Genomic DNA, 23,957 nt, shown 5'->3' with positions numbered 1-23,957 from the left:
GTGCCTACGCTGCATTTATCTTGTCGGCTTAACTGCTGCCTACAGCTTGGTCGACCGCCACGTTTACGTCCGTGCTTGTATTTAAAGGTCGTTAAATTGAAAATTGGGCTTTTGCTGCCACCGGCACCGCTGGCTTCGGGGCCGCCCCTGCCCTCACGCTTGCCGGTGCCCGCAGGCGGCCGAGACTCGGGCTCTCCGGGTCATTGCGGGAGGGAGGGCGGTGCGGGCCCCGGGTGCGGCAGGCGTCTCCCCCAGCCCGCGGTGCAGCTTCCGCGTGCTGCTCCGCCTCTCCCCGCCCAGGCAGCGCCGGGGCACCGAGCAGCCCCCGGCCCCGGTTGCCGGGCGGGACGCGCGGCGGCGGCGGCGGGGCAGCAGAGGGCGCTCCCGGCCCGCGCTTCGACCGCGGCGGCGGCGGGGGCCCGGGCTGGCCGGCCCCGGGCTGCCGCTTCCCCTACGCGTACTTGGAAGTTCATGGCTGCGCACCGGAGCATCGTCCCGGGATAACAACACGTCCCGGCCGCCGCGCAGCCCTGAAGTTCCTTCAAGAGCCGCTTTCAAGGCAAGAGGCAGCGCAGCGCCCGCCGCCACGTCCCTCGCTGTGCAGGGCAGGCGCGCCGCCGCTCCGCCCCAGCCCGACGGGGGGGTCCCCGCCGCCCCGGCTCCCTCCCCGCTCCACGCAGCAGCGCACGCGTTTCGGCGGGGAGCTCCCCCCCCTCCTTCCCGGGCGGGCGCCCCCCTCCCCTCCCCGGCCGCCTCCCGGGGCGCAGGGCCGGGGGCGGGCCCCAGGTGCGCGGGGCGGCGGGGCCCCCGCGGGGCGGGGGGGGGCGGGGGGCGGGGCGGCGGTGGGCGGGGCGGCCAATGGGAGGCCGGGGGGGGAGCCGGCCGCGGGCGTCAAGAGGGAAGGGGCCGATGAGCGCCGGGCAAAGTTGGGGCCGGGCGGCGGCGAGCGCCGCGGCCCCGGATTACAGGCGGACCCGGCGGCGGCGGCCGCGTCGCCGGTGAGCGCCCGCTCCGGGCATGGTGCTGGCGGTGGCGGTGGGGCGGCGGCCGCTGAGGCGCGGCGGAGCGCGGGGCCAGCGGCGGTAGCGCCGGTGGCTGCTGAGCGGCGATGCGGCGCGGCGCCCCCGGCCGCCCCCCAGCCCCGGAGCGGCGGCGGGAGGAGCGGCGGCGGCGGCGGCAGCAGCAGCAGCGGAGCGCCCCGTGAGCGCGGCGCGCCGGCGGGTCTGCTCCCGTCCGTGGCGGGGCAGGGCGAGCGGAGCCTCCGTGGGTGAGGAGAGAGGGAGGGGAGCGGGGCGGCTGCGGGGGGAGGCGGACCCCCGGGGGGAGCCGCGGAGAGCCGCGGCGCCGGGCCCCCGCCTCGGGGCGCTGCCCCCCCGGGGCGCCATGGGCCGCCCCCCCGCCGTCCGCGGGGCCCCGCCGCCGCTGCTGCTGTCGCTGGTGCTGCTGCCGCTGCTGCCGCTGGGCGCCGCCGCGGAGCCCCGGCAGGTCTTCCAGGTGCTGGAGGAGCAGCCGGCCGGCACCTGGGTGGGCACCATCGCCACCCGCCCCGGCTTCACCTACCGCCTGAGCGAGCAGCACGCCCTCTTCTCCATCAACGCCACCTCGGGCGCCCTGCACACCCGCGCCACCATCGACCGCGAGAGCCTGGCCAGCGATGTGGTGGACCTGGTGGTCCTCTCCAGCCAGCCCACCTACCCCAGCGAGGTGCGGGTCCTGGTGCTCGACCTCAACGACAACGCGCCCGTCTTCCCCGACCCCTCCATCGTGGTGACTTTCAAGGAGGACACGGGCAGCGGGCGCCAGCTTATCCTGGACACGGCCACCGATGCCGACAGCGGCACCAACGGTGTGGACCACGGCTCCTATCGCATTGTGGCCGGCAACGAGGAGGGGCGTTTCCGGCTCAACATCACCCTCAACCCCAGCGGTGAAGGCGCTTTCTTGCACCTGGTTTCCCGGGGTGGCCTGGACCGGGAGGCCACCCCCACCTACCAGCTGTTGGTGCAAGTGGAGGACAAGGGCGAGCCCCGTCGGCGGGGGTACCTTCAGGTCAACGTCACCGTCCAGGACATCAACGACAACCCACCCGTCTTCAGCCAGACTCTTTACCAGGCACGAGTGCCTGAGGATGCACCTGTCGGGGCCAGCGTTCTCCAGGTGGCTGCAGCTGATGCTGATGAAGGCACCAATGCCGACATCCGCTACCGCCTGGAAGGAGGTGATGGCGGTGGCGGCGGGGAGGGGGCTGGCAGCCTCCCGTTTGAGGTGGACCCTGAGAGCGGGGTGATCCGCATCCGGGAGCGCTTGGACTACGAGATGCGACAGCAGTACTCGCTGACGGTGCAGGCCATGGACCGAGGGGTGCCGGCGCTGAGCGGCCGGGCTGAGGCCCTCATCCGCCTGCTCGACGTCAATGACAACGAGCCCCGAGTGAAGTTTCGCTATTTCCCGGCCACCTCCCGCTTTGCCTCTGTGGATGAGAACGCGGCCCCGGGCACGGTGGTGGCCCTGCTGACGGTGAGCGATGCTGACTCCCCCGCGGCAAACGGGAACATCTCTGTGTCGATCCTGGCGGGAAACGAGCAGCGGCACTTTGAGGTGCACAGCAGTAAGGTACCCAACCTCAGCCTTATAAAGGTAGCAGCCGCGTTGGACCGGGAGCGCATCCCGGCCTATAACCTTACGGTGGCGGTGGCTGATAACTACGGGGCCCCGCCGCCGCCTCCGGGCTCCCCCACTTCTTCCCTTTCCCCCGATGGGGCGGCGGCTCCCGTGAGCCGCTCGTCAGTAGCTAGCCTGGTGATCTTTGTGAATGACATTAATGACCACCCCCCCGTCTTCGGGCAGTCGGTCTACAGGGTGAATATCAGTGAGGAGGTGCCCCTGGGCAGCTACGTGCGGGGCCTGAGTGCCACGGACCGTGACTCGGGCCTCAACGCCAACCTCAAATACAGCATCGTCTCGGGCAACGAGCTTGGCTGGTTTCGTATCAGCGAGCACAGCGGGCTGGTCACCACGGCCGGCCCCGAGGGCGGCACCACCAGGCATGCTGCGGGCACGTCCATCTCCAGCGGGCTGGACCGGGAGACCGCTTCTCAGGTGGTGCTCAACATCAGTGCCCGCGACCAGGGGGTGCAGCCCAGGTTCTCCTACGCACAGCTGGTGGTGACCATCCTGGATGTCAATGACAACAAGCCTTGCTTCAGTCAACCTGAGGGCTACCAGGTGTCCCTGGCTGAAAACTCCCCGTCAGGAACTGAGCTGCTGGTCCTGAGTGCCACAGATGGGGACCTGGGGGACAATGGGACTGTCCGCTTCTCCCTGCAGGAAGCTGAGCCAGCGCTGGCAGCGGTCAGCCCCTCCTCAGTGACCCCTCGCCGGATCTTTCGCTTGGATCCTGTGTCGGGCAAGCTCAGCACCATCTCGCAGCTGGACCGGGAGGAGCAGGCTCACTTCTCCCTGCAGGTCCTGGCCACTGATTTAGGCTCTCCTCCCCTTTCTTCGATAGCCCGAGTTAACGTGAGTCTCCTGGATGTGAATGACAATAGCCCTGTGTTTTACCCTGTTCAGTATTTTGCCCATATCCAAGAGAATGAGCCAGCCGGAACCTACGTGACCACAGTGTCTGCCACGGACCCGGATCTGGGACCTAATGGGACGGTCAAGTACAGCATCTCAGCTGGAGACACCTCCAGGTTTCAGGTCCATGGCCAGACAGGGGTCATCACGACCAAAATAGCCCTTGACAGGGAGGAGAAAACTGCTTACCAGTTGCAGATCGTGGCCACTGATGGTGGCCATCTTCAGTCGCAGAACCAAGCCATTGTCACCATCACTGTCTTGGACACCCAGGACAATCCACCTGTTTTCAGCCAGGGCATGTACAGTTTTGTTGTCTTTGAAAATGTTGCCCTAGGTTACCACGTAGGTACTGTTTTTGCTTCCACCATGGACCTCAACACCAACATCAGTTACCTTATTACAACAGGTGACCAAAGGGGCATGTTTGCCATCAACAGAGTGACGGGGCAGATCACCACAGCCAGTATTATTGACAGGGAGGAACAAGCGTTTTACCAGCTGAAGGTGGTTGCTAGTGGTGGGGCGATAACCGGAGATGCTATGGTCAATATAACTGTCAAAGATTTAAATGACAATTCCCCACACTTTATTCATGTGGTGGAAAGCGTAAATGTGGTTGAAAACTGGAAAGCTGGGCATACCATATTCCAGGCCAAGGCTCTTGATCCCGATGAAGGTGTTAATGGCGTGGTCCTTTACAGCCTTAAGCAAAACCCAAAGGGCTTGTTTTCAATCAATGAACAAACAGGTGCCATAAGCTTAATAGGGCCACTTGACATAAACGCTGGGTCTTACCAGGTGGAAATCCTGGCCTCGGATATGGGGGTGCCTCAGCTGTCCTCTAACTTTATCCTGACTGTCTCTGTCCATGATGTAAACGATAACCCGCCTGTGTTCGACCAGCTTTCCTATGAAATTACTATTTTGGAGTCGGAGCCTGTGAATTCCAGGTTCTTTAAGGTGCAGGCTTCTGACAAAGACTCGGGAGTGAATGGTGAAATAGCTTACAGCATAATTGAAGGAAATACTGGGGATGCCTTTGGCATATTCCCAGATGGTCAGCTGTATATAAAAAGTGAACTGGACCGTGAACTTCAGGAAAGGTACATTTTACTGGTTGTTGCCTCTGATAGAGCAGTAGAACCACTCAATGCTACTGTGAATGTTACTGTAATTCTGGAGGATGTAAATGATAATAGGCCCCTGTTCAACAGTACCAACTACGTATTTTATTTTGAAGAGGAGCAGAGAGGCGGATCGTATGTAGGTAAAATAAATGCTGCAGATAAAGACTTTGGGCCAAATGGTGAAGTCAGGTATTCGTTTGAGCACATGCAGCCAGATTTTGAGCTGAACACGGTAACTGGGGAAATAAGAAGCACTCATCAGTTTGACAGAGAAGCTCTCATGAGGCAAAGGGGAGCTGCAGTATTTAGTCTCACGGTAATAGCAACAGATCAGGGGTTGCCAAAGCCTCTAAAGGATCAGGCAACTGTACAAATCTACATGAAAGACATCAATGATAATGCCCCCAAATTTTTGAAAGATCTCTACCAAGCTACTGTATCAGAATTGGCAGCAAATCTGACACAGGTTCTGAGAGTTTCTGCCTCAGATGTTGATGAAGGGGCTAATGGATTGATTCACTACTCTATAATCAAGGGAAATGAAGAAAAGCAGTTTGCGATAGAGAGTAGCACAGGCCAAGTGACCTTAGTAGGCCAACTAGATCATGAAGCTACTCCGTCGTATTCGCTTGTCATCCAAGCGATAGACTCGGGAGCAGTTTCCCTGAGCTCAACTTGCATGTTGAGCATTGATGTATTGGATGAAAATGACAACAGTCCTTCCTTCCCTAAGTCGACCTTGTTAGTGGATGTCTTGGAAAATATGAGAGTCGGTGAACTTGTGTCATCTGTCACTGCCACCGATTCTGATTCGGGTGACAATGCTGACCTTCACTATAGCATTACGGGGACAAACAATCACGGGACCTTTAGCATCAGTCCCAACACCGGTAGTATTTTTCTTGCAAAGAAACTGGACTTTGAGACACAATCTCTGTATAAGCTAAATATAACAGCAAAAGACCAAGGAAGGCCACCACGGTCATCTACAATGTCAGTGGTAATACACGTTAGGGATTTTAATGACAACCCTCCTAATTTTCCTCCGGGGGACATCTTTAAATCTATTGTTGAGAACGTTCCTGTTGGTAGCTCTGTCATTTCCGTGACCGCTCATGATCCAGATGCGGATATTAATGGGCAGCTAACGTATGCAATCATTCAACAGATGCCACGGGGTAATCATTTCCGTATAGATGAAGTAAGAGGGACAATATTTACCAATGCTGAAATAGATCGTGAGTTTGCTAATCTCTTTGAGTTAACAGTCAAAGCCACCGATCAGGCTGTTCCTGTGGAGTCCAGGCGATTTGCTCTGAAGAATGTGACCATTTTGGTGACGGATCAAAATGACAATGTTCCTGTGTTCATATCGCAAAATGCTCTCGCAGCCGACCCTTCGGTTGTGATCGGTTCGATCCTAACGACAATTATTGCTGCGGATCCTGACGAGGGCGCCAACGGAGAAGTGGAATATGAAATAATCAATGGAGATACCGAAACCTTCATTGTGGATCGCTATAGCGGAGATTTAAGAGTAGCATCAGCTTTGGTGCCTTCTCAGCTCATATACAATCTCATAGTTTCTGCCACGGATCTTGGCCCTGAAAGGAGAAAATCCACCACCGAGATGACTATAATTCTGCAAGGGGTTGACGGGCCTGTCTTCACTCAGCCAAAATACATAACCATCTTAAAAGAAGGCGAGCCTATCGGGACAAACGTGATATCTATCGAAGCGGCAAGTCCGCGGGGCTCTGAAGCTCAGGTGGAATATTACATCGTGTCTGTCCGATGTGAAGACAAGAGTCTCGGGCGCCTCTTCACCATCGGGCGCCATACTGGTGTCATCCAGACCGCTGCCATTTTGGACAGGGAGCAAGGAGCGCGTCTCTACTTGGTGGATGTTTATGCCATTGAAAAGTCATCTGTGTTGCCCCGCACACAACGAGCAGAGGTAAAGCTTTTATTCAGTAGTCATTTACCCGTTTGCTTTCAAAACGAGCCATTTCGTGTATTTGTTGTTAGCTGTTTTACAGACTGTAGTGCACAGCAGAAGACCTAAAAGCTAAGTCTGCTGATTCATTAGCTAAAGATAACCTTTCAATTAGTATTCCTCAAAGCCGCCTCTAGAAATTTGAGAGAGGCTTAGGCATAGTGCTTAAATTTGGCTACTGAGGGCACAATGTTGGTCAGATAAATTTAGGTACTAAATACTTGAGGTGCAAAAAGCTTTAATGACAGGCATTTTGGAGTTTTGCATGCCTTCTCATTTTAGCAATCATTAATTATTTTAAGTCTTTCTATCCCAATGTGAATTATAACTGAACTTCTTCCACTACAGTCATCATGTCCGTATTTGACTGAGAACTGGCCAGTAAGGGATTGCTCTCTGAACACCTCATCTGCTGTCTCAAGTCTTGGATGTGCTTGGCATCCCTGCCTGGTTAAGACCCTCGGGTATCTTCATGCATCTCCAATTTAGGTTACTTCTTTACCCTCACTGACGAGTATGAAAACGGTCTTGTTTCTGTTCTTGGACATGACAGACAGTAGGAGTTGCCAGCTAAAATGTTACACTTTCCTTATCACAAAGCCGTTTGCCTTGACTGAAGGGTCTTTAACTGGTCTCTGCGTGACTAGCGTGAGGAGCAAAGGGTGGAAAACAGGTTTGAAACATCATCTGTGAAGTACAAATGTTTTATTTGCTTTGTCTGGTAATTGAGCCCCAGAGCTGATCATTTACACCATTCTTGCTGTCTTCTGCCGGAATACTGAGAAGCCTGGCGTGAAAGGGAGCCTTGTGTTTGTTTTAAGTTGCACCATCTTCTGGAGCTGCCTTCTGCACTTCACTATGAGCCATTTAACTTGCAGTTCCTGGGAGTTTGGGGCTGGCACTGCTGAGGGGGTCAACCAGCAGAGGATGCTGGTAGTGTGTAGAGGTCCAACCATTGCCCGCGCCAGCTGAACGTACTGCCTCAATATTGCATAGCCCTATGCATCCCAGGCGTTAGCCCCAGCTATGCTTCCTCTTGGGAATTATGTCTTAGTTTTGAGCCACCAAGGATAGTGTGGTGGTTTGGGTTTTTTTTCTTTTTGATTTTAGCAGATGTGGTATTTCTGATTTTTACTTGGCAGCTGTAGCTTTTTCTCTTCATAACCACTTTGTTGTTGTTTTACTGTAGTTCAGTTATGATCTGTATATAGGTATGTAACCTCACTCTCCTATACTGGCGGTGACTGATGCTCTACAAAGTAATTGTTAGGCAGGGAGTTTGAGCACTGTTCAAACTCAAAGATTTCTTGGCATGTATGAGAGACCTCGTCTTAGTGTGTGTGCTATGTGCTGTTGATTATCATGTTTTGAAGAGCAGTAGTGTATTGGAAAATGACCTGTTCTAGCAGTGCTGCTGGTTTAAATAACTCATGCTATTTTTATAGGAGAAGATTCCTGTTATCTAGGTCTTTGTACCCCTGCTGGCAATTTGTAAAAGATTAAACATTTCTCCTTTTTTCTTTTATCATTATTACATCATATTTTGATTTGATGGACAGTTGTTTTGAGGGTTAAGCCTTTGTCAGTGGGTATTTGGATCACAGTCCTTCAACTTTTGAGTCTGCCTGCATGACCGAAGAGTTTCTTGACTGGAGAAGGGCTTGTAGGAGACCCTATGGTTGCAATAGTCTCTCACATTGTAAAAGTATTTAATACGAATATTTGGTGAGCAGGGAAGAGAACAACCACTGAAACTTTAAACAAATTTTACATCGTTGAATACAAACCAGTCCTGAAATCAAAAGCAAATGTTTTATTCTGTAAAGAACATTGAAAGCAGTAGTTGGGAGCTAGGATTTCATATTACTGGTTGTATCTTTATAGCTTCTAAAATGTTTCTTCTCCCAAATGTAATTAGCTCACTGTGCTTCTTTTAGAAATATATTATAAATTATAATCAGCTATCGACTTCAAAAACCATAACCATATGCAGTCTTTCTCTTGACTGATTGAATTTCTCTGGAATGGCTTTTGCTGTCCCATACTTGAACAAGAGCTACTACAGTGACATTCTTTGTGCAAGCTGACTGTCGGTGGGGGCTGAATAAGCAATGCAGCTTTTTGCCATGTTGCTTTTGGGTGGCAACTTTTTTTGGTTTTGGTTTGATGTATGCAGTGCACACATTTTGGTCTCAGAGTTTGCTGCCGATCTTTTTCATAAAAAAAAAAAAAAAGCCATTACCCAAGTATATGAACACTATCTCTTATCTTTGGAAACCCACCTTAAAGCAGACTCATGCTAAAGTCTTTGTGCATCAAATGTGTAATTCAGAAGGTTTAATGGTTTATTCCAGTCCTGGTTTTTAAGGTGACGGCTTCAGTGGTGGTATGACCAGAACACTGACGAGGGACAATGAATGTGCGAGAAGCTGTAGAATATCTAAAGCCACAAAACTTGTGTTCTTTTGCCCATAATGTCTTCAACTTTTTTTGGTATGTACGTGGCAAGATGATTACTGACTGATTTTAGATTCCCCCTTGAGAAGTAAGTTGTAAAGCATTGATGCAGGTGTGCAGAGAAAGCCTGGTCTGGTTCCACTATACCTGACAGCTTTCTGAACAGATAAGCTGGATATAACTTTTGTTTGTTTGTTTTCTCGTTTTTTGGGTTTTTTTTGTGAGGAAAAAGCTTGAGTATTGTATATTTTCTTTCTCCTCTTATGAAGAGTATGTTGGGTTTTGTTTCTGAATATGGTTGAAGAAAAGGGAAAAACAGTAATAGATATGCTTAACAGTAATAGATATGCTTAACAACTTTTCCATTCTCCACTGCCTGCCATGCCTTCTGCCCTGATGCCAGCCATTATCTTAACTGCGCTGTGCATGTGAGTGAACCACGGAGCACTTGGAGCCACCCAGTGTTAACTTTGCTGTCCGAGACTGATGAGGAGAGCAGCAGTAGCAAGGAAGTTAATAGGTCTTTCGTCTAATGTAGACTTTAGGAATGGTTTTGGGTGGCTGATACCTGGTGTGAAATAGAGATATTTACAGCTTCACAACAGTGACTAGGCTTTGTCTAGCCAGCAGGCAGTATAAAAGAAGAGCAGGCTTGCGTGAAACTACTTACTCTAGCAGTGAATCAATCCTTGTCCTTGGGAAAGGATGTGATTCCCCCCCCCCCGCCCCCCTTAAATCCTGTCACTAAACTCTACTTTCCTTTTTTTCATAATATCAACTATATTGAAAAGATCCACCCAAAATGCTCCAACTGAAAAAGCCTCTTTCCAGTCTTTCTCATCCATCCCTGGGGTTTGCCCTGTAGGATCAGACTATAGATCCACTGATTGCATAGTTACTGGGGTTGTATGAAGAGAGGGGCCTTGCTGAAGAGAGGGGCCAAGGGAAGCCATGGCAGGACTGTGGTGAATCCCCTTCTGAACCCAAAGCAGCTGACATGCCTTGAAACTGAAGGGTTACATTATATTTTTCAGTAAAACAACAGCACAGAGTTTAGAAAACAAAGAACAGTTTATTTACAGTTTGTAGATTTTGTTGTTGTTGTTGTTGTTAACACTAGGTTTCATATTTGCGTATGTTTCTGTGCTTGTTACTACTATATGGAGAGAAAAGTGTGTGTATGGGTCAGAAAAGTGCAAGTCGTGAGGTAAAAAGCTTTATGCTCAAAGTACTAAATACATTGAGGTTTGCAAAGAGAACCCAAGTGCTTGTTCCACTGTATTTTACAGCTAGCTGGTGTAATTTTGGGTACTTATTATTGAATTTGAAAACTTTTTTTTAAATTTTGGACTTTTAGCCTATTTCTGTGTAATCTACAGTGAGAAACCAGATGATTTGACATTGCGTGAATGTGTTCTGTGATCCGTCTTAGTTTTTTCCCCTTTTGTGTTAATCTGGTGGTGCACCAGAAAAATTAGGTGTTGCACTGTTCTTCTCAGATAAGAAAAAAATAATGTAGGTGTCCTGAAGGGAACCCTTCTCTTTGCCATTTTACACCTTTTTATGTGCTTCTGCTGAAAGAAGAGACTCGGCAATTGCTCAGCTCCTTTCTCTTGGCTCTCCAACATAAATTCTCTTTTGACCTCTTCAGGCAGGGCTGAGGGGTTCACCATCATGATTTTATATTTAATATAGAATGACTGATGCATATTGGCATCACTTGAAAACCATGTGACTTTATTCAATCCTGCCTCCCACTACAAGAGAGACATGGAGGGGCTGGAGCGTGTCCAGAGAAGGGCAGCGAAGCTGGGGAAGGGTCTGGAGCACAAGGTTGATGGGGAGCGGCTGAGGGACCTGGGGTTGTTTAGCCGGGAGAAAAGGAGGCTGAGGGGAGACCTTATCGCTCTCTGCAACTGCCTGACAGGAGGTTGTACAGAGGTGGGGGTCGGTCTCTTCTCCCAGGTAACAAGCCATAGGACAAGAGGAAATGGCCTCAAGTTGCACCAGGGGAGGTTTAGACTGGATATTGGGAAATTTTACTTCCCTGAAAGGGTTATCAAGCATCGGAACAGGCTGCCCAGGGAAGTGGTTGAGTCGCCATCCCTGGAGGTATTGAAAAGACGTTTGGATGAGGTGCTTGGGGACATGGTGTAGTGGTGGTCTTGGTAGTGTTAGGTTTACGGTTGGACTCGATGGTCTTAAAGGTCTTTTCCAACCTGTGCGATTCTGTGAAAACAATAATCGTGTGCTGTGTGATATTTTGGGTGGTCGTATGTTGTACCCTGTTTCTCGGCTGGCAGTCATAATAGGAACCCAGGGACAATACCTCAACTTCTGTGCTGTGTTACTAGGGATTAAACAGAACTAGATAGGATCTCTAGTTTGCATGTTTAACCCTTCAGTCGACGGCTTCCTTGAAAGGAGCAGTGGGTTTGCTAGGTGCCAACTTGTATAACATGTATGGCAAATGAGAGGGTAACAGTTTGGGAGGTGAACTACTTGTTCATTTAAACATCTTTCATATACTTTAAATAGGTTCATAGTTTCCAAGGAAGGGAGAGAAGGGTATAAATGAGGAAAATGTGTAAACTTTAAATGAAAGATTTAGCGATGGTATTGATTTGAATGGAACTACTTGGAGAGGCAGATCAATGATCCTAGTAGCACTCTTTACCTGTGAATGTTAACTTGCTCTCAAAGAGGAGTGATCGTCTTCATTTTCAGATAGGGAAACATGAGGCACTGAGTTTTCTTTTGCATTTGTATATTTGTAGCTGCCTCTCGTGCTACATTTCGTGACTGGCACTATTGGGAAGCTTGGACTTCCAAGTTGGGGGAGGCTTTTAATCTCCCAAATCCATAGTCTAGGAAAAAAATGTTCTTTCTTTAATCAGGTAAGATATGGGGATTTTAGGCAATGCTTACTGCTGGCATAGTAAAGATCTGGAAATTAATGAAGACAGGCAGAATGAATGGCCCTCTCCTCCTGGAAAGAAAATCATAGGACGCTTCACCTTAACTCAGTGCGGACTGCTGCCATGGCCATAAAACCACGATGGCATGATGTAACTACTTTGTGGCGCTTTTCGACTCAGCCCAGCCGAGGTCCTGTGGCTTAGCCAGCTCTGTGTCACTCCTGCGCCCCGCGGGTCCTCGCTGGACCTAGGAGTGAGATGGGGGTACTCAAAAACTGTCTCCTCCATTGCGTGTATCTGGTGCAGAGCTCTAGAAACCCGGGCTAAGAAAGGGAAGATGCTGCTAAGCAGGAATGACAGGATACATTGCAGGAGAGGCTGCCTGAGCCACAGGAGCGTGATGCTGTTGGGGCTGGGTACCGCTTCAGGGATGTGGGGCGAGACCTGCCATCCCTTTGAGAGAGGGAAAGGGATGGGTTGGTGGGGCAAAACATTGAAGGCGTTACTCTTCTAACCAAGCTGGCTAACGGTGGAGGGCTTTAAATTTAGTAAGGGAATTTGAAACCCACTTCAGAGAAGTCTTATCTGGCGTGTCTCGTATTTACCAGTACCAATAAGAACAATGGGGTACTCCTTGTATTCATACTATTTATAAATCGTTTTATTCTTTAATGATACATGGCACGTTACTTGTAGCTTGACAAAGGAAACTACTTACGAAACGTTTGAGTAAACAATGAAAATCTGCTTTGTCCCAGCTCCAAAGCCAGGTTTTTTTCTTCCTAGTGCTGATATTGCTGATTCTGAGAAATGTGTAATTATTTAAGTTATTGCTGTCATTTGCACTGATCTGAGAAGAGATCTCTAAGCTCTCCTTGAACTAGAGTGGGAGATCAATGTGCCTTATGTCAAAAACTGTTCCAAACCAATTTGTGGGGTTTGGTTCAAAGTTGTCCCTTTTTTCATCCTCTCTAATTTCTTTAATGATTCTGCCTTGCTACGTTTTCTTAATATCTAGAATTTCTCATTTCTTTGCTATTTTAGCAGCCTCTGGGCATTTTTGCATGTGAGGTCACTTCATAATTTTTGTGTTAAAAATCACTAGACTTTAAAAACAACATTCTTTATTATGGAAAATATTATTTTTCATGCGTCTCTAATGCAAACACTAGAAATAATAGCCAAAAACCAGAGCAAAATTTTCATGTGCTTATTTTTGCTAAGTGTTAAATTCTTCATACAAATCTCTAAATGAGTCTTGGGTTCTATCGATGTTAATAGGCGAGTCCTTTTCCATGTAAAATGATACCCCCCCAGAGCTGCTGGGGTGCAGGTTTCTTTCCACGTGTTAGTGGTCGGTGAAGCCATCGGTGGCTGTTCATTTAGGAGAACTGCAGAAGTTGGTCACCAAAGCCTGCCTGCCCTCTTGGTGTCTCCAGCTCTCGCCACTAGCTTTACTGGGGTACGAATACATTGTCTTTGGCTCCTGAAATCTTTGCTATTGTCTTTTCCTTTCCTGTGCATATCTTGAACCTTGAGACTGCATCTCATCAGAGGATGTTCGTACCCTTTTGACTGATGGAAGGAGGCTCCAGACGTTTCCATGGTCTCTCCTGAGTCTTTTCAGAGGTTGGATGTTGTTGAACCACCACTCCAAGGGCCACTTCCCACCCCTCCAATAACAAGGTGCCCGTTTAATTTATATCAAAGCAACCCCTTAGCATGACATAGTTATACTGATAGAGTTTGTTTTAACTGTGTCTAGACTAAGGAGTAGCATTACTGTTAAGGCAGTTTGGTTTCTTACCCACGTAATTGTGTCTGTGCAAAACCTGTGCGTGCACAAGCCCCGATACTCTCGGGTTTGCATTGGAAAATAAATTTATGGTGACTAAAATTGAAGTAAAACAAAGGGTTTTCCTAACATATTCTTGTAGTCAGGAAAAGTGATGCCAGATCAGTATGGTACATCAGTACCATACTGATTTGTTTCAGTAAATTTATAGCCTTACTTCACTTTGCCAAGAATAATACCAGATATGTTACAGAAACTGTGTCTTTGTTTTACTACGATGTTTCTCTCTATTCTAATAAATCTTATTTTTAATTAGACCCTTAGTCTAGACTGTCACCCAGGTTTGTTTTTGTAGTGATCTATTTTTGTTTACTTCCTCAGAGCAATAACATACCAAAAGGACAGTAGAACAGATGGAAACTGATAGCTATGATTGCACTGTAAAAATACATATAGTCGCATTAGTTAATGCAAAAGAATTTCAGAGGGCCTATTATGAAGTGGTAATTTATGTGCCAACAGCCATGCAAAAGGTAATGAAAACAACAGTTTGCCTTAGCATTTCATATTCTGCAGTCTTTGCACACACTGTTAATAGGCTGTTGCTTGTATTGACATAGTGATCTTCAATTAGCGTATAAGGGTTCTACTATATTTAACGCAGCCATCCAGGCGTGCAGCTCTACAGACAGAAAGGCGTGCTCGTGCTGAAAACGTTCAGCAGCCTCTGAGGCTCAGACAGTTGGAAGGTGCTTTGGGGGCTCCTTCTTCTGGAGAAGAGCATCTTCTGGCAGTGCATCACCTTCCCCCTCTCTCTACCCTGTGGCCTGGAGGTGGCATTCCCTGGCCACGTTTGGGTTCCCTGCAGCAGCCATTGGAGGGAAGCTAACTCCTAAGAGCCCCATGAAGTTGATCTGGATCCTCTAATAGAGCTGAAACACGAAGAAAGGATTTTTCTCACAGATCTTTAAGTGAAACAAATGGGAATAGCTTTGAGATGTGCCATATGGCTAATATGTGAAGTATCATCAGCATTAACACAAAATCGTAACTTTCTTGATTTCATATATCCATATTTTCCAGCCTTGTGCCTAGCTATGCCCTTCTAAATACGCATGTACATGCACATGTCAAACTCCCTCGTCAGCCACGCAGTTGGATGTGCTTGGGAAGCAACCAAACTGGGTCAATTAACACTGCAGTTTTCTTCTCTGTAGCATGTGCATGTACCACTTTCGGTTCTCACCAGGTACCTATCCAGACTGTTCCCAGCAAGAGTCAAGCCCCAAGTTGCCATTGCAAAGAATTGTGTAAAAGGCAAGGGGCGCACAGCAGTGTGACTCTTTGCATTAGTTTTTAGGAGATTCAGAAGGGAAATAAGAGGGAAGCACTTGTTTCTTCCATAGCACCTGTGGTACAAGATGAGTGATGAAGATTCAAAGCAAAGTCATCGTGCGTTGAGTTTGGTGTCGCACGCGTGTGCCTGTGTTGTGCTGCAGTATGTCCCCAGTAACCTGAACTCTGACAGTTTTGGGTATTATTATTTTTTTTAAATAAATATAAGGGCATAAGAGAACACTAAAGCTGCTGTTTCAAGCATTGACATCGGTAGGTGTCTTCTGGGTCTCTGCTGCCTACTGCTCCAGCATGGCGAGAGGTCAAGTGCTCCTGCCTCCCCTGGGAGCTGGGGTTTTGTACCGGAGCTGTACCGCGGTGCCCAGCCTGCCGTGCCCCACCTCTGCCTACTTCGTATTTAATTCTGTATGAACAGCACTGATAAAACTGATGAGCTGGAGGCTTTCTGTGTCTTACAAGTTACTTTTGACTCACGTCCAGGCCCTTAGCTGGATATATCTTTTATGGGGCAGCTAGTTAGTACAGAGCATAACGGTCGCTGTCACTGATGGGAATGACGGGTGGATTTACGAGCTGTGCTACGAGAGTGACCGCTCTTGGAGGTCTCCATCATAACTTCACGATTCATTCCTGTCCTCTCCGCTGGAGAGCAGGGCTGGACCAGCGCTGCGGCACCCGTGTGCACGCCCTGCCTTTGGGAGCAGGGTCTGCAACCCTGCCAGTGGCTTTCTGCCAGGCATCAGATGTGGAGCTGCTCTGGGCCGATCCATCGCTCTCCTCTGATGTTGCTGCTGATGCGAGTTTAACATCTACTGTGAAGCAAAGAATGAACACAAGACAGTTTTTCACCCACTGAGTTATGCTAGTGAGTCTGAGTTTCTTATAAAATCATTTAAGTTTTTTCCTTAAGGGTTCCTTTGGAGGTATATTCAATTTTAATGCGTTTGAAGCCTTTTCAAGATGTGTTTTTTGTCTAGAATATGAATGAGTAAAATATCAACTTACAATTGTAAGCAAGCACTTCATATCTCGTCCTCTTTGGGTTTATAGGCAAAAGTTTTATTTTTTGGTAGCTGCAACATTTCTTGAAATAATCTTCAAGAGAAGACTATTAATTCTCAGAGTGCGCATATGATGTTTCACCTACCTGAATCTGTAGTCTTCTTTTTAAGCTATGTTAGGAATTTATATCCTGCTTGGACCAAATTAATTTAAATAGCATCCAACACTAGATAGTGCTGAAATAAATTCCGCAACAGCAATTGGCTATCAAAACAAGAATTTGATGTGTAGCATCCTGAAGCAGCTGGGGAGAGGAAAAAACAAGTTCACATCACAGGGCATATATGTATATTAAGACAGAAAAAGCACTACTTACAACTTTAAGCTAGAGGTGTGGGGTTGCCACAGGCACTGTGTATGGGGAAATATGTGATTGTGTTTCCCTTGCAGTGTACTAGGAGATAAATTGTTCCTTGGAGAGCTAGAGAGAAAACTGAGTTGAGGGCTTTTCATGTCAACTCCTTTTTGGATCTTTTTTGATGAATTAAAAGAATTGTACTGAAATAGTTCAGAGGAATAAATAAGGTGCCTGAGCTATGGTACACATCTGTAGTGTATGTGCTTAAAGCTTGAATTTTCCATAGGGGTTTTCTTCTATAATATTACACTTCAGGTTTCCTGGTGCTTTTCCCCATTCCACATCTTTTTTCTTTTCAATACGACAAATCTTTTTAATCCATCAAAATGTCATGCTGTCTGAAATATGAAGACATGTTGCAATTACAAGGCTGTTTAGAAACAGAAGGCGAACCCTGTAGTTTATTGCACTCTTATTCTTTTGAGACCTGCGTTTTTGTTTGTGTGTATTTAAATGACTTTTTTCTGAGCACGATTCTATTCCCTTTGCAAGTTACCTAATAAAGCTTTTATGCCTGTCTGCTTTGAGAAAAGAATTTGAACCTTTATGATTTCAGTGAACAAATTCATGAAAATCCAGATTTTTAACCCCAGTAGGGTCATGTCAGATTGTCTGGAAAGTAATTTATGGCGGTGGTGATCTTGAAGTAGAGGTTTTCTCTCTCTAACAGCACTCTTAACTCCTGCACTTCTAACTTTCGAGGAGTCAGCTTGTTTTATTTTATTTTTACATATAAATTTCTTAACTCCAAATAATTCCTATGGTCAGCACTGAAAGTTGCATGGGTTTTTATCATCTGTTTATTTCTCCGTGCCGTGTTATCAAGTGGGGTTGCAGTTACTCAGAATAAGGTTAAGTGATTGCGCTGAGATTGTAATTAATTAAATATAAGCACCGATACCTTATTATTTCAAGTCCTGCAATTGACAGACTGAGAACGCCGCTTGACCCGTGCGCTGGTGGAGAGGGGAGGAAGTGGGAGTGGACGTTTTCTTGCAGGGCAGGATGATATTGGGTCGGAGCAAGCTGCGCACATGCCTGCCAAAATTCTTGGATCAGACTAAAGGAACACAGATGGCTGAGGCTGATAAAGGTGTCTCTTATTGTTTTTTTTGGTGTTTTCTTTTTTTTTTTTTCCTGCTCGGTACTGTTTTGAGTTTGTGTGTGAGAGAGGGGTAAGAGGGGAGGAAGACGACTACATGAATATGTTTATTTTAATACATTTTACAGTGTAGGAAAGGAGTTGTATAAATTCAATACTCCTGCTCGGTAGGACGCCAAAGGCTGGAGCTAAGCCCTCCTTTTAGGTTTCTGTAACAAACGAACAATAATGTGTCCTCAGGGATTTATGTCATGCTGTCCAACCTTCGGTTCTTATCTGCTAATAGAAAAATCCTGATGCATTGCTGAAAGTAGCTCCTAAAAATGGGACTGAGAAGCCTTAAAAGCATGTGGCCGCTTCTGCTCATAAGCAACCTCAGTGCCAGCTCTCCTCTTACACGGCCCCTTCGTGTCTCCTTGTTCCTCAGGTCATTTATTACCATGATTATTTGTTTATTACCATGCTTTATGTGATGTGTCTGTGTTTATATACAAACATGTATATGTGTGTGTATGCACGCATATGTATAAATAACCTCTTGTCCTCCGAGGAGGTAGTGCCTCAGTCTGTCTGCAGTTTGTTTGGCAGAGGAGGAAGCCAAGCCACCACAGGACAGGGACGTGTAAGGGAAGAGCAAGTCCCACAGACTCTTCATGTGAGCAAAGGCCAGTTCTTCTTAGTATTTGTTATTTATTGTTGTGGAAATTAACTGGTCGCCGCTGTCTAAAAATGGTATGTCTGAACTTTAAAGTTGCTCGCAGAAATAAATCGTTGTCACCAGACACAGGGGTTGGTCCAAGTCTGTCGGATCTGTTACACCCATGAGCAACACCATCCATCAGGGCAGGGCTGAGGAGAAGGGAGTGGAAGCAAGACCTTTTTTTCCTCCATCTATTTAAAGCAAAGTCTTAAACAGGCAATTTCATTAGAAGGCCTTAAGAAAGATTCTTGCTTTGTAAATGATGGCAGTAATGTTCTCCTGCCCATGACAGCTGGAAACGCGCAGGATGTTCTTGCTAGCGAGCATGAAAGACGGTACTTGAGGCTTCATGCTAGGGCAAATAAATTTCATTTTGAATATCTTCTTCAATTTGCAGTCATTAAGTTGAGATATTGTGGTTGTTTTTCATAGAAACTAATATATTAAAAATCTAGTTGCAAAGCCATACTCCTAATGGTATACTGTAAATAACTAAGACCAAACTTCATCCAAAACAGTGCTATTTTGGTCTATTGTCTTCTAAATGCTCTTTCTCTCCTTCCTTGATCACTCTGTATATATGTCTTTTAAAACAGACATTGAAATACTTTTTTTTTTTTTGGTGCAGCAAAGCTGCCTGAAACTGATGGAGGGAGATGGTGTTTCATTCTGAGATTCAGTGCTATAAAAATGAATGTGCTTTTTTGATGCCTTGAGGTCTCGCATGTGCAAACAGTCTCTTCTATAAATACATCATAATATTATGATTATTAATTGTGGCTACTGCTATACAAATAGAAAAATAAATGCAGCCCAGCTACATTCCCTCTGAAAAAAAAAAAAAAAAGCTCTTTGTGCGAGCAGGAAAATGCTACTTTTTTCTGTGAAAATGTATTATTATTACAGCTTTGGCTCTATAAAGGACGTATGAGCATGAGAATCTGGAATTTATAAAAGAAATTATTACTAACAGTAGACTGGCTTTTCTTTGAGTTATGCTAATTTTCCATCACTGTAACTATATTTTATTTAATTAAATTACTCTTCATTTACATTGGTATAACCAAGCAGAAAATGAGGCCCTGAGTAAATAAGAAAGACCTTCTATTTGTGTAAATTAAAATCTATATTGAAAGTGACACAGGGTAAACACTAAACATCTAACAAAAAACTGGCCTTTGCCAAGGAAATAAGGAAATCGAGACGTTCTGCAGTCTATAATTAGGTACTTTACATGGATGTAGCACAGTAAAAAGGAATATAAGACAATGGTATTAGCACAGTACTCCAAGGAAAAGAACTAGTGATAAATTATAGTGCAAAGTGGGCTACAGGACAACTTAATGGAGAACAGTTTTGTAGGAACCTCCGTCGAGAAGTCAATTAAACTCTAGAAATTCATTCGTAAACATACGCATTGCTCGCTGTTCATATCATTTAAAAATAAAGGGGAGCTTTATCTAGTACTAATTTAGAGTGCTTTTCGTTGTGGCATAGTTTTAAAAAGGCAAAAATTAGCTGCTTTATCCGACCTAAGTCAGGGGGTAGGTACTTGATGTTTATGTAGGCTGGTAAAAAGAATGGAGAAGCCATCTAAAGTAGCTCGGTGGGGGCATGTAAACAGCCTAAAAATTGTACACATACCACATCTATTCCAGCTACTAATAGCTGCTTGCACTTAGGAAAAGCAAAGAACAGGAGTAAAAAAAAAAAAAAGGCAGCACTAAGAAGGGTTGGGTTGATATGCCCACCTACATAATCTTATGGATTTTATCTTGGTGAAAATATTTTTTAAAGTAGTGTTTCTTGGGAATAAGAATGGTTCTTTAAGGGGAGGAAGATATAGGCTTAGAAAATGCAGTTGTTGAGAAACTTAAGTGTGTGCATGCATAAAGAACTAACTACAAAATGCGGTTGTCTTCACTCCTCTGGTTAGTTCATTGGAGACCAGAAGGACTATTCGTGTAAGGCTAACAGAATTTGACCTTCTGATAGCACCAAGACTTCTTGTAGGCCACCTCCCGATTTACAGGAAAATAAAATATTTCCTATGTAAAATAAAACAGGCTGCTTACTGAAACGGGAAATTCTTGAGAAATGTTTAAGTGTGCACTGCGGGGAAGGACTTCACAAAGGCCGTTTGGATGGAGCTGTCTTCCTCTTTCACTGCTGTCAGGACCAGCAGCCCTTTCAGGTGAAGTGGTGGTGAGTTTTGGAGTCACCTGCAAGCTCTCATCCCCTGCAAGTTTTCTCTCTTGGTATTTGCTTAATGTGAGGACTATAATGTTATGATTGAGGTATTTCTTCATTTGGCTCTCCAGATGCGTCTAGCACTTAGAGTTGAATTTGGAGCATGTAACTTTAGCTTTGTAAGGCTAATAAGCCACTCGTTGAGGCTTCCAGTATCTCCTCAGGGAAGGACAATAGATCCCCCAGAGTCTGGCCTTCAGAGGCAATCAAGAAGGGGAACGTGCCCATCTGTCATGGGGTGGGAGACTCGCCGTCCCAAAGCGTCCACGCTAGGACCTGCGTGCCTTGCTTAAAGTAAGCCACTGTATGTGAGGTTTGGCTAACTTTGGGTAGTGAATCCCATAGTAGATGTAGGTTTCTGTTTATATCGGGAATTGTGACCGGCAAATGCTTATAGCGTGCTTGAGAGCAGGTTGGTGCTAACGGGTCTACTTTCCTATGGGCCCCAAGCTCATCTGCAGATGGAAGGGTATGAAGTAGACTGTGTGTTCGATGGCTCATAAGCATTTAACCAAGTTCACGTGGCAATCTCCTCTTTAGAAGAAATTCAGTTTATTAATAGTTTTTTAATTTTCATTCAAGAAAGTTGCATTGAAAAGTAAGAGTTGCTTTTAGTAGGCTGGAAGATACTGTCTTTCACCATCACTCCAAAATATATTTTAACATGATTATAACAAATAGCTAGCTGTCTGTGTATTTCTTCCTTTAAAAACCAGAAGTCTGGTGTTTAGAATAAAGGATTCTGAAACAGAAACGGTGCATTAGATTTCCTTTGCGACTCCCACAGACATTGATTAATTGGGACAGTCAGCGTGGCTGGCTTTTAGAAGAAAAAGCTTAATGATTAACTAAGCTCTTTTTCTGTTCCCCCCACTGAGCATATAAAATGCTTATAAAAGAATGTAGAAATCAGGCAGTTGGAGTTGTTGTTGTTGTGCACAATGGAAACACAGCCGAATATTTCACAATATAATATATATAGCCAGAAACATTAATTTCCATGTGATAGCTGTCAAGATCTGAATATAATAATGTATGCTCCAAGTCATTTGGTGTTTTCTGGAGAGAAAAAAGCTGTCATTCTCCCTGGGTTGTAGATAAAGTAACACCTATATTGAATGATTTACCAACAGTTGTTTTTACGTGTGTTGCGACACTGGAATTGAAAACTGGGCATTTGGTAAGTTAGTACCAATTCTAAGCCAAATGACATTGCTCTGGCCTGATGTTTCTAAATGTCTAGTGAAAAGTAATGAGACTCAAGACGTGCCCTCTGTGAATGTCTGAATTTTTTCATTGGTGTCATTTCTAAAACAAATTTCTCGTTTCCCCAGATAAGGGAATGGTAAGGCACCCTGTCTAACTCAGTTGGCAATGGCTGTCACGTTCCCCTTGTAACTCCACGTTGTTGGTGACTGCCAGCAATGATTGTAGCATGCTGAAACATGTAATTAAGCAGCTCTTGAATGAAGTCTACATAATAGTCACTATTTCTTTTACCTGGATCAAATTAAACTCTGTTGAAATTACATTTTCAAACTAGAGTAATGTATAAAAAGCATATGCTTTTGTAAAAGGTGTTCTTGCGATTTGTTATATCAATATTTATCTTACTTGTCTCTCTAAACTGGGATTTGATTGTTATCTAAAGGGATAGTGGGAGGACAGCTGAGCTTCTGCTGTGCTTTAGGAAATTATTTGCTTTTACATCATACAAATCTTCCTAATTATTGAAGAATGCCTCCTTCACATATGGGAGCCTACAGAGTAGAGGAGCACTCAGGAGGGAACGGGACAGTAAGAGGGTTGATCGATCTTGTATGAATTGCATTCAACAGGAACAGCCCAATGTATATAATAGATGCAAACCTTCTGGAGATGCCGTGATTTGTGGGGCACCACAGTTCTTGCTCCTGTTCAGTGGCATGAGTTGCATTTCTCTGTTCTTAACCTCTCTCAAGACCCCTGGTTTACTTTCTGGAAACTTTGTTCTTTGGGGGAAGAGTTTTTCTTGTATTAGCTGACAGCGCTTTGTAAATTGCTGTGATTTCCCCACCCTCCCCCTCGCCCCCCCCATCATGTGAAGAAGAGTAGTGGCGTATAGCTATATGATTCACCACAACTTTTAAAATACAGACGTTTATGTAACGTTGCGGTAATCTTAAATCCATTTAACAGGCTGATGTGAAAGTTACAGCAGGGCAGTTTCAATGTGGTGACTTTAATTCATATATTTTGAAAGATATACCCTTTGTAAAACTACTGTTATAAATATGGCATTGTGGGTTTACACGGTCAATGCCTGTCAGTAGCTTCCAGTTCAATGTTCTCATCCGACTCCCTAAAAGTCATTTTCTCTGTAAGTTGTTATACTCAACCAATGCTAGCTTCATAAGTGCCAGCTTGCAGACACCTAAGCATTTGAAATTTAGTTTTCTCTTGACGGATGCTGGAATTGGGCCCCTTACAACATGTGACTAGCGTTGTCAGAAAAATTTACAACTTCAAGCCTAACGTATACTTTTGAGGGAGTGTTTGTGTTACAGGCTGATAGGTTTTTGTCTGGCTCCTCTGCCTTTCTAAAACACTGGTGGGATGACAGCACGGTGGTGTGATGGTCTGGTGGTCTCTCATCTTGAGGATTTACTTTCTCTTGAGGAACGTAAATTCTACTCCAGGCTGGTTTGTATTAATTTTTGTCGTGACAGTGGCTTTATTTTCTGAAAGTGGCCTGTGTTGGACATTCGTATCAAAGCGTTCAATAGGTTTGGAGCATCTGGGCATCTCCTCAGGCTTGGTTCCTTTCTTGTGTGCCTGTTTTGGGTGGGAAGGGGTAGCTCTGTAAGGCTGGACTTTGCTCTCAATGCAAAGGGCCACCATGCTGTATCCTTGACATAACTAGACCCACAGAATAATCCCATTTTCTTTAGAATTTTCTCTATACTGAGCCTTCATCTATTTTTTTAGTTTTCTATAAAATTGTTATCTGTCCTTATGTCTTTTTTTAAGAGGCTTATGCTTTTCTTTATCAAACAGAAAACCATATTCTTCATTTTTGAAAACATAACTTTTGTGTTTAATAGCCATTATTTTGAAGCCAGAAATGTTGTAGTAGTCAGGTTTTAACTGTCTTGCAACAAGTCTGCCAAAAAATAAGTTATCTAAGGATTTAGTTAGTAATGCAACCTCTCCTTCATTTCAAATGCAGACCTGCCTGGGTGGATAATGAGATCCAGGCGTGAGTGGAATGAAGG

The 23,957-nt window shown here is 46.0% G+C and overlaps 1 protein-coding gene across 1 annotated transcript in view; it reads left to right on the top strand.

Moving 5' to 3' along the window:
- The first annotated feature begins 1,292 nt into the window (after positions 1-1,292).
- FAT4 (FAT atypical cadherin 4) overlaps positions 1,293-23,957 on the top strand; it is a 149,989-nt gene continuing 127,324 nt past the window's right edge. Inside the window, exon 1 of the mRNA XM_072861873.1 lies at positions 1,293-6,666. Within this exon, the coding sequence (XP_072717974.1) occupies positions 1,384-6,666 (5,283 nt within the window). The 5' untranslated portion in view covers positions 1,293-1,383. The remainder of the gene's footprint in view (positions 6,667-23,957) is intronic.

Source organism: Ciconia boyciana, chromosome 5, assembly GCF_034638445.1.
Source record: "Ciconia boyciana chromosome 5, ASM3463844v1, whole genome shotgun sequence".
Lineage (NCBI taxonomy): Eukaryota > Metazoa > Chordata > Aves > Ciconiiformes > Ciconiidae > Ciconia > Ciconia boyciana.
Note: the sequence above shows the minus strand (reverse complement) of the source record. Positions and strands in the feature narration are given on the sequence as shown.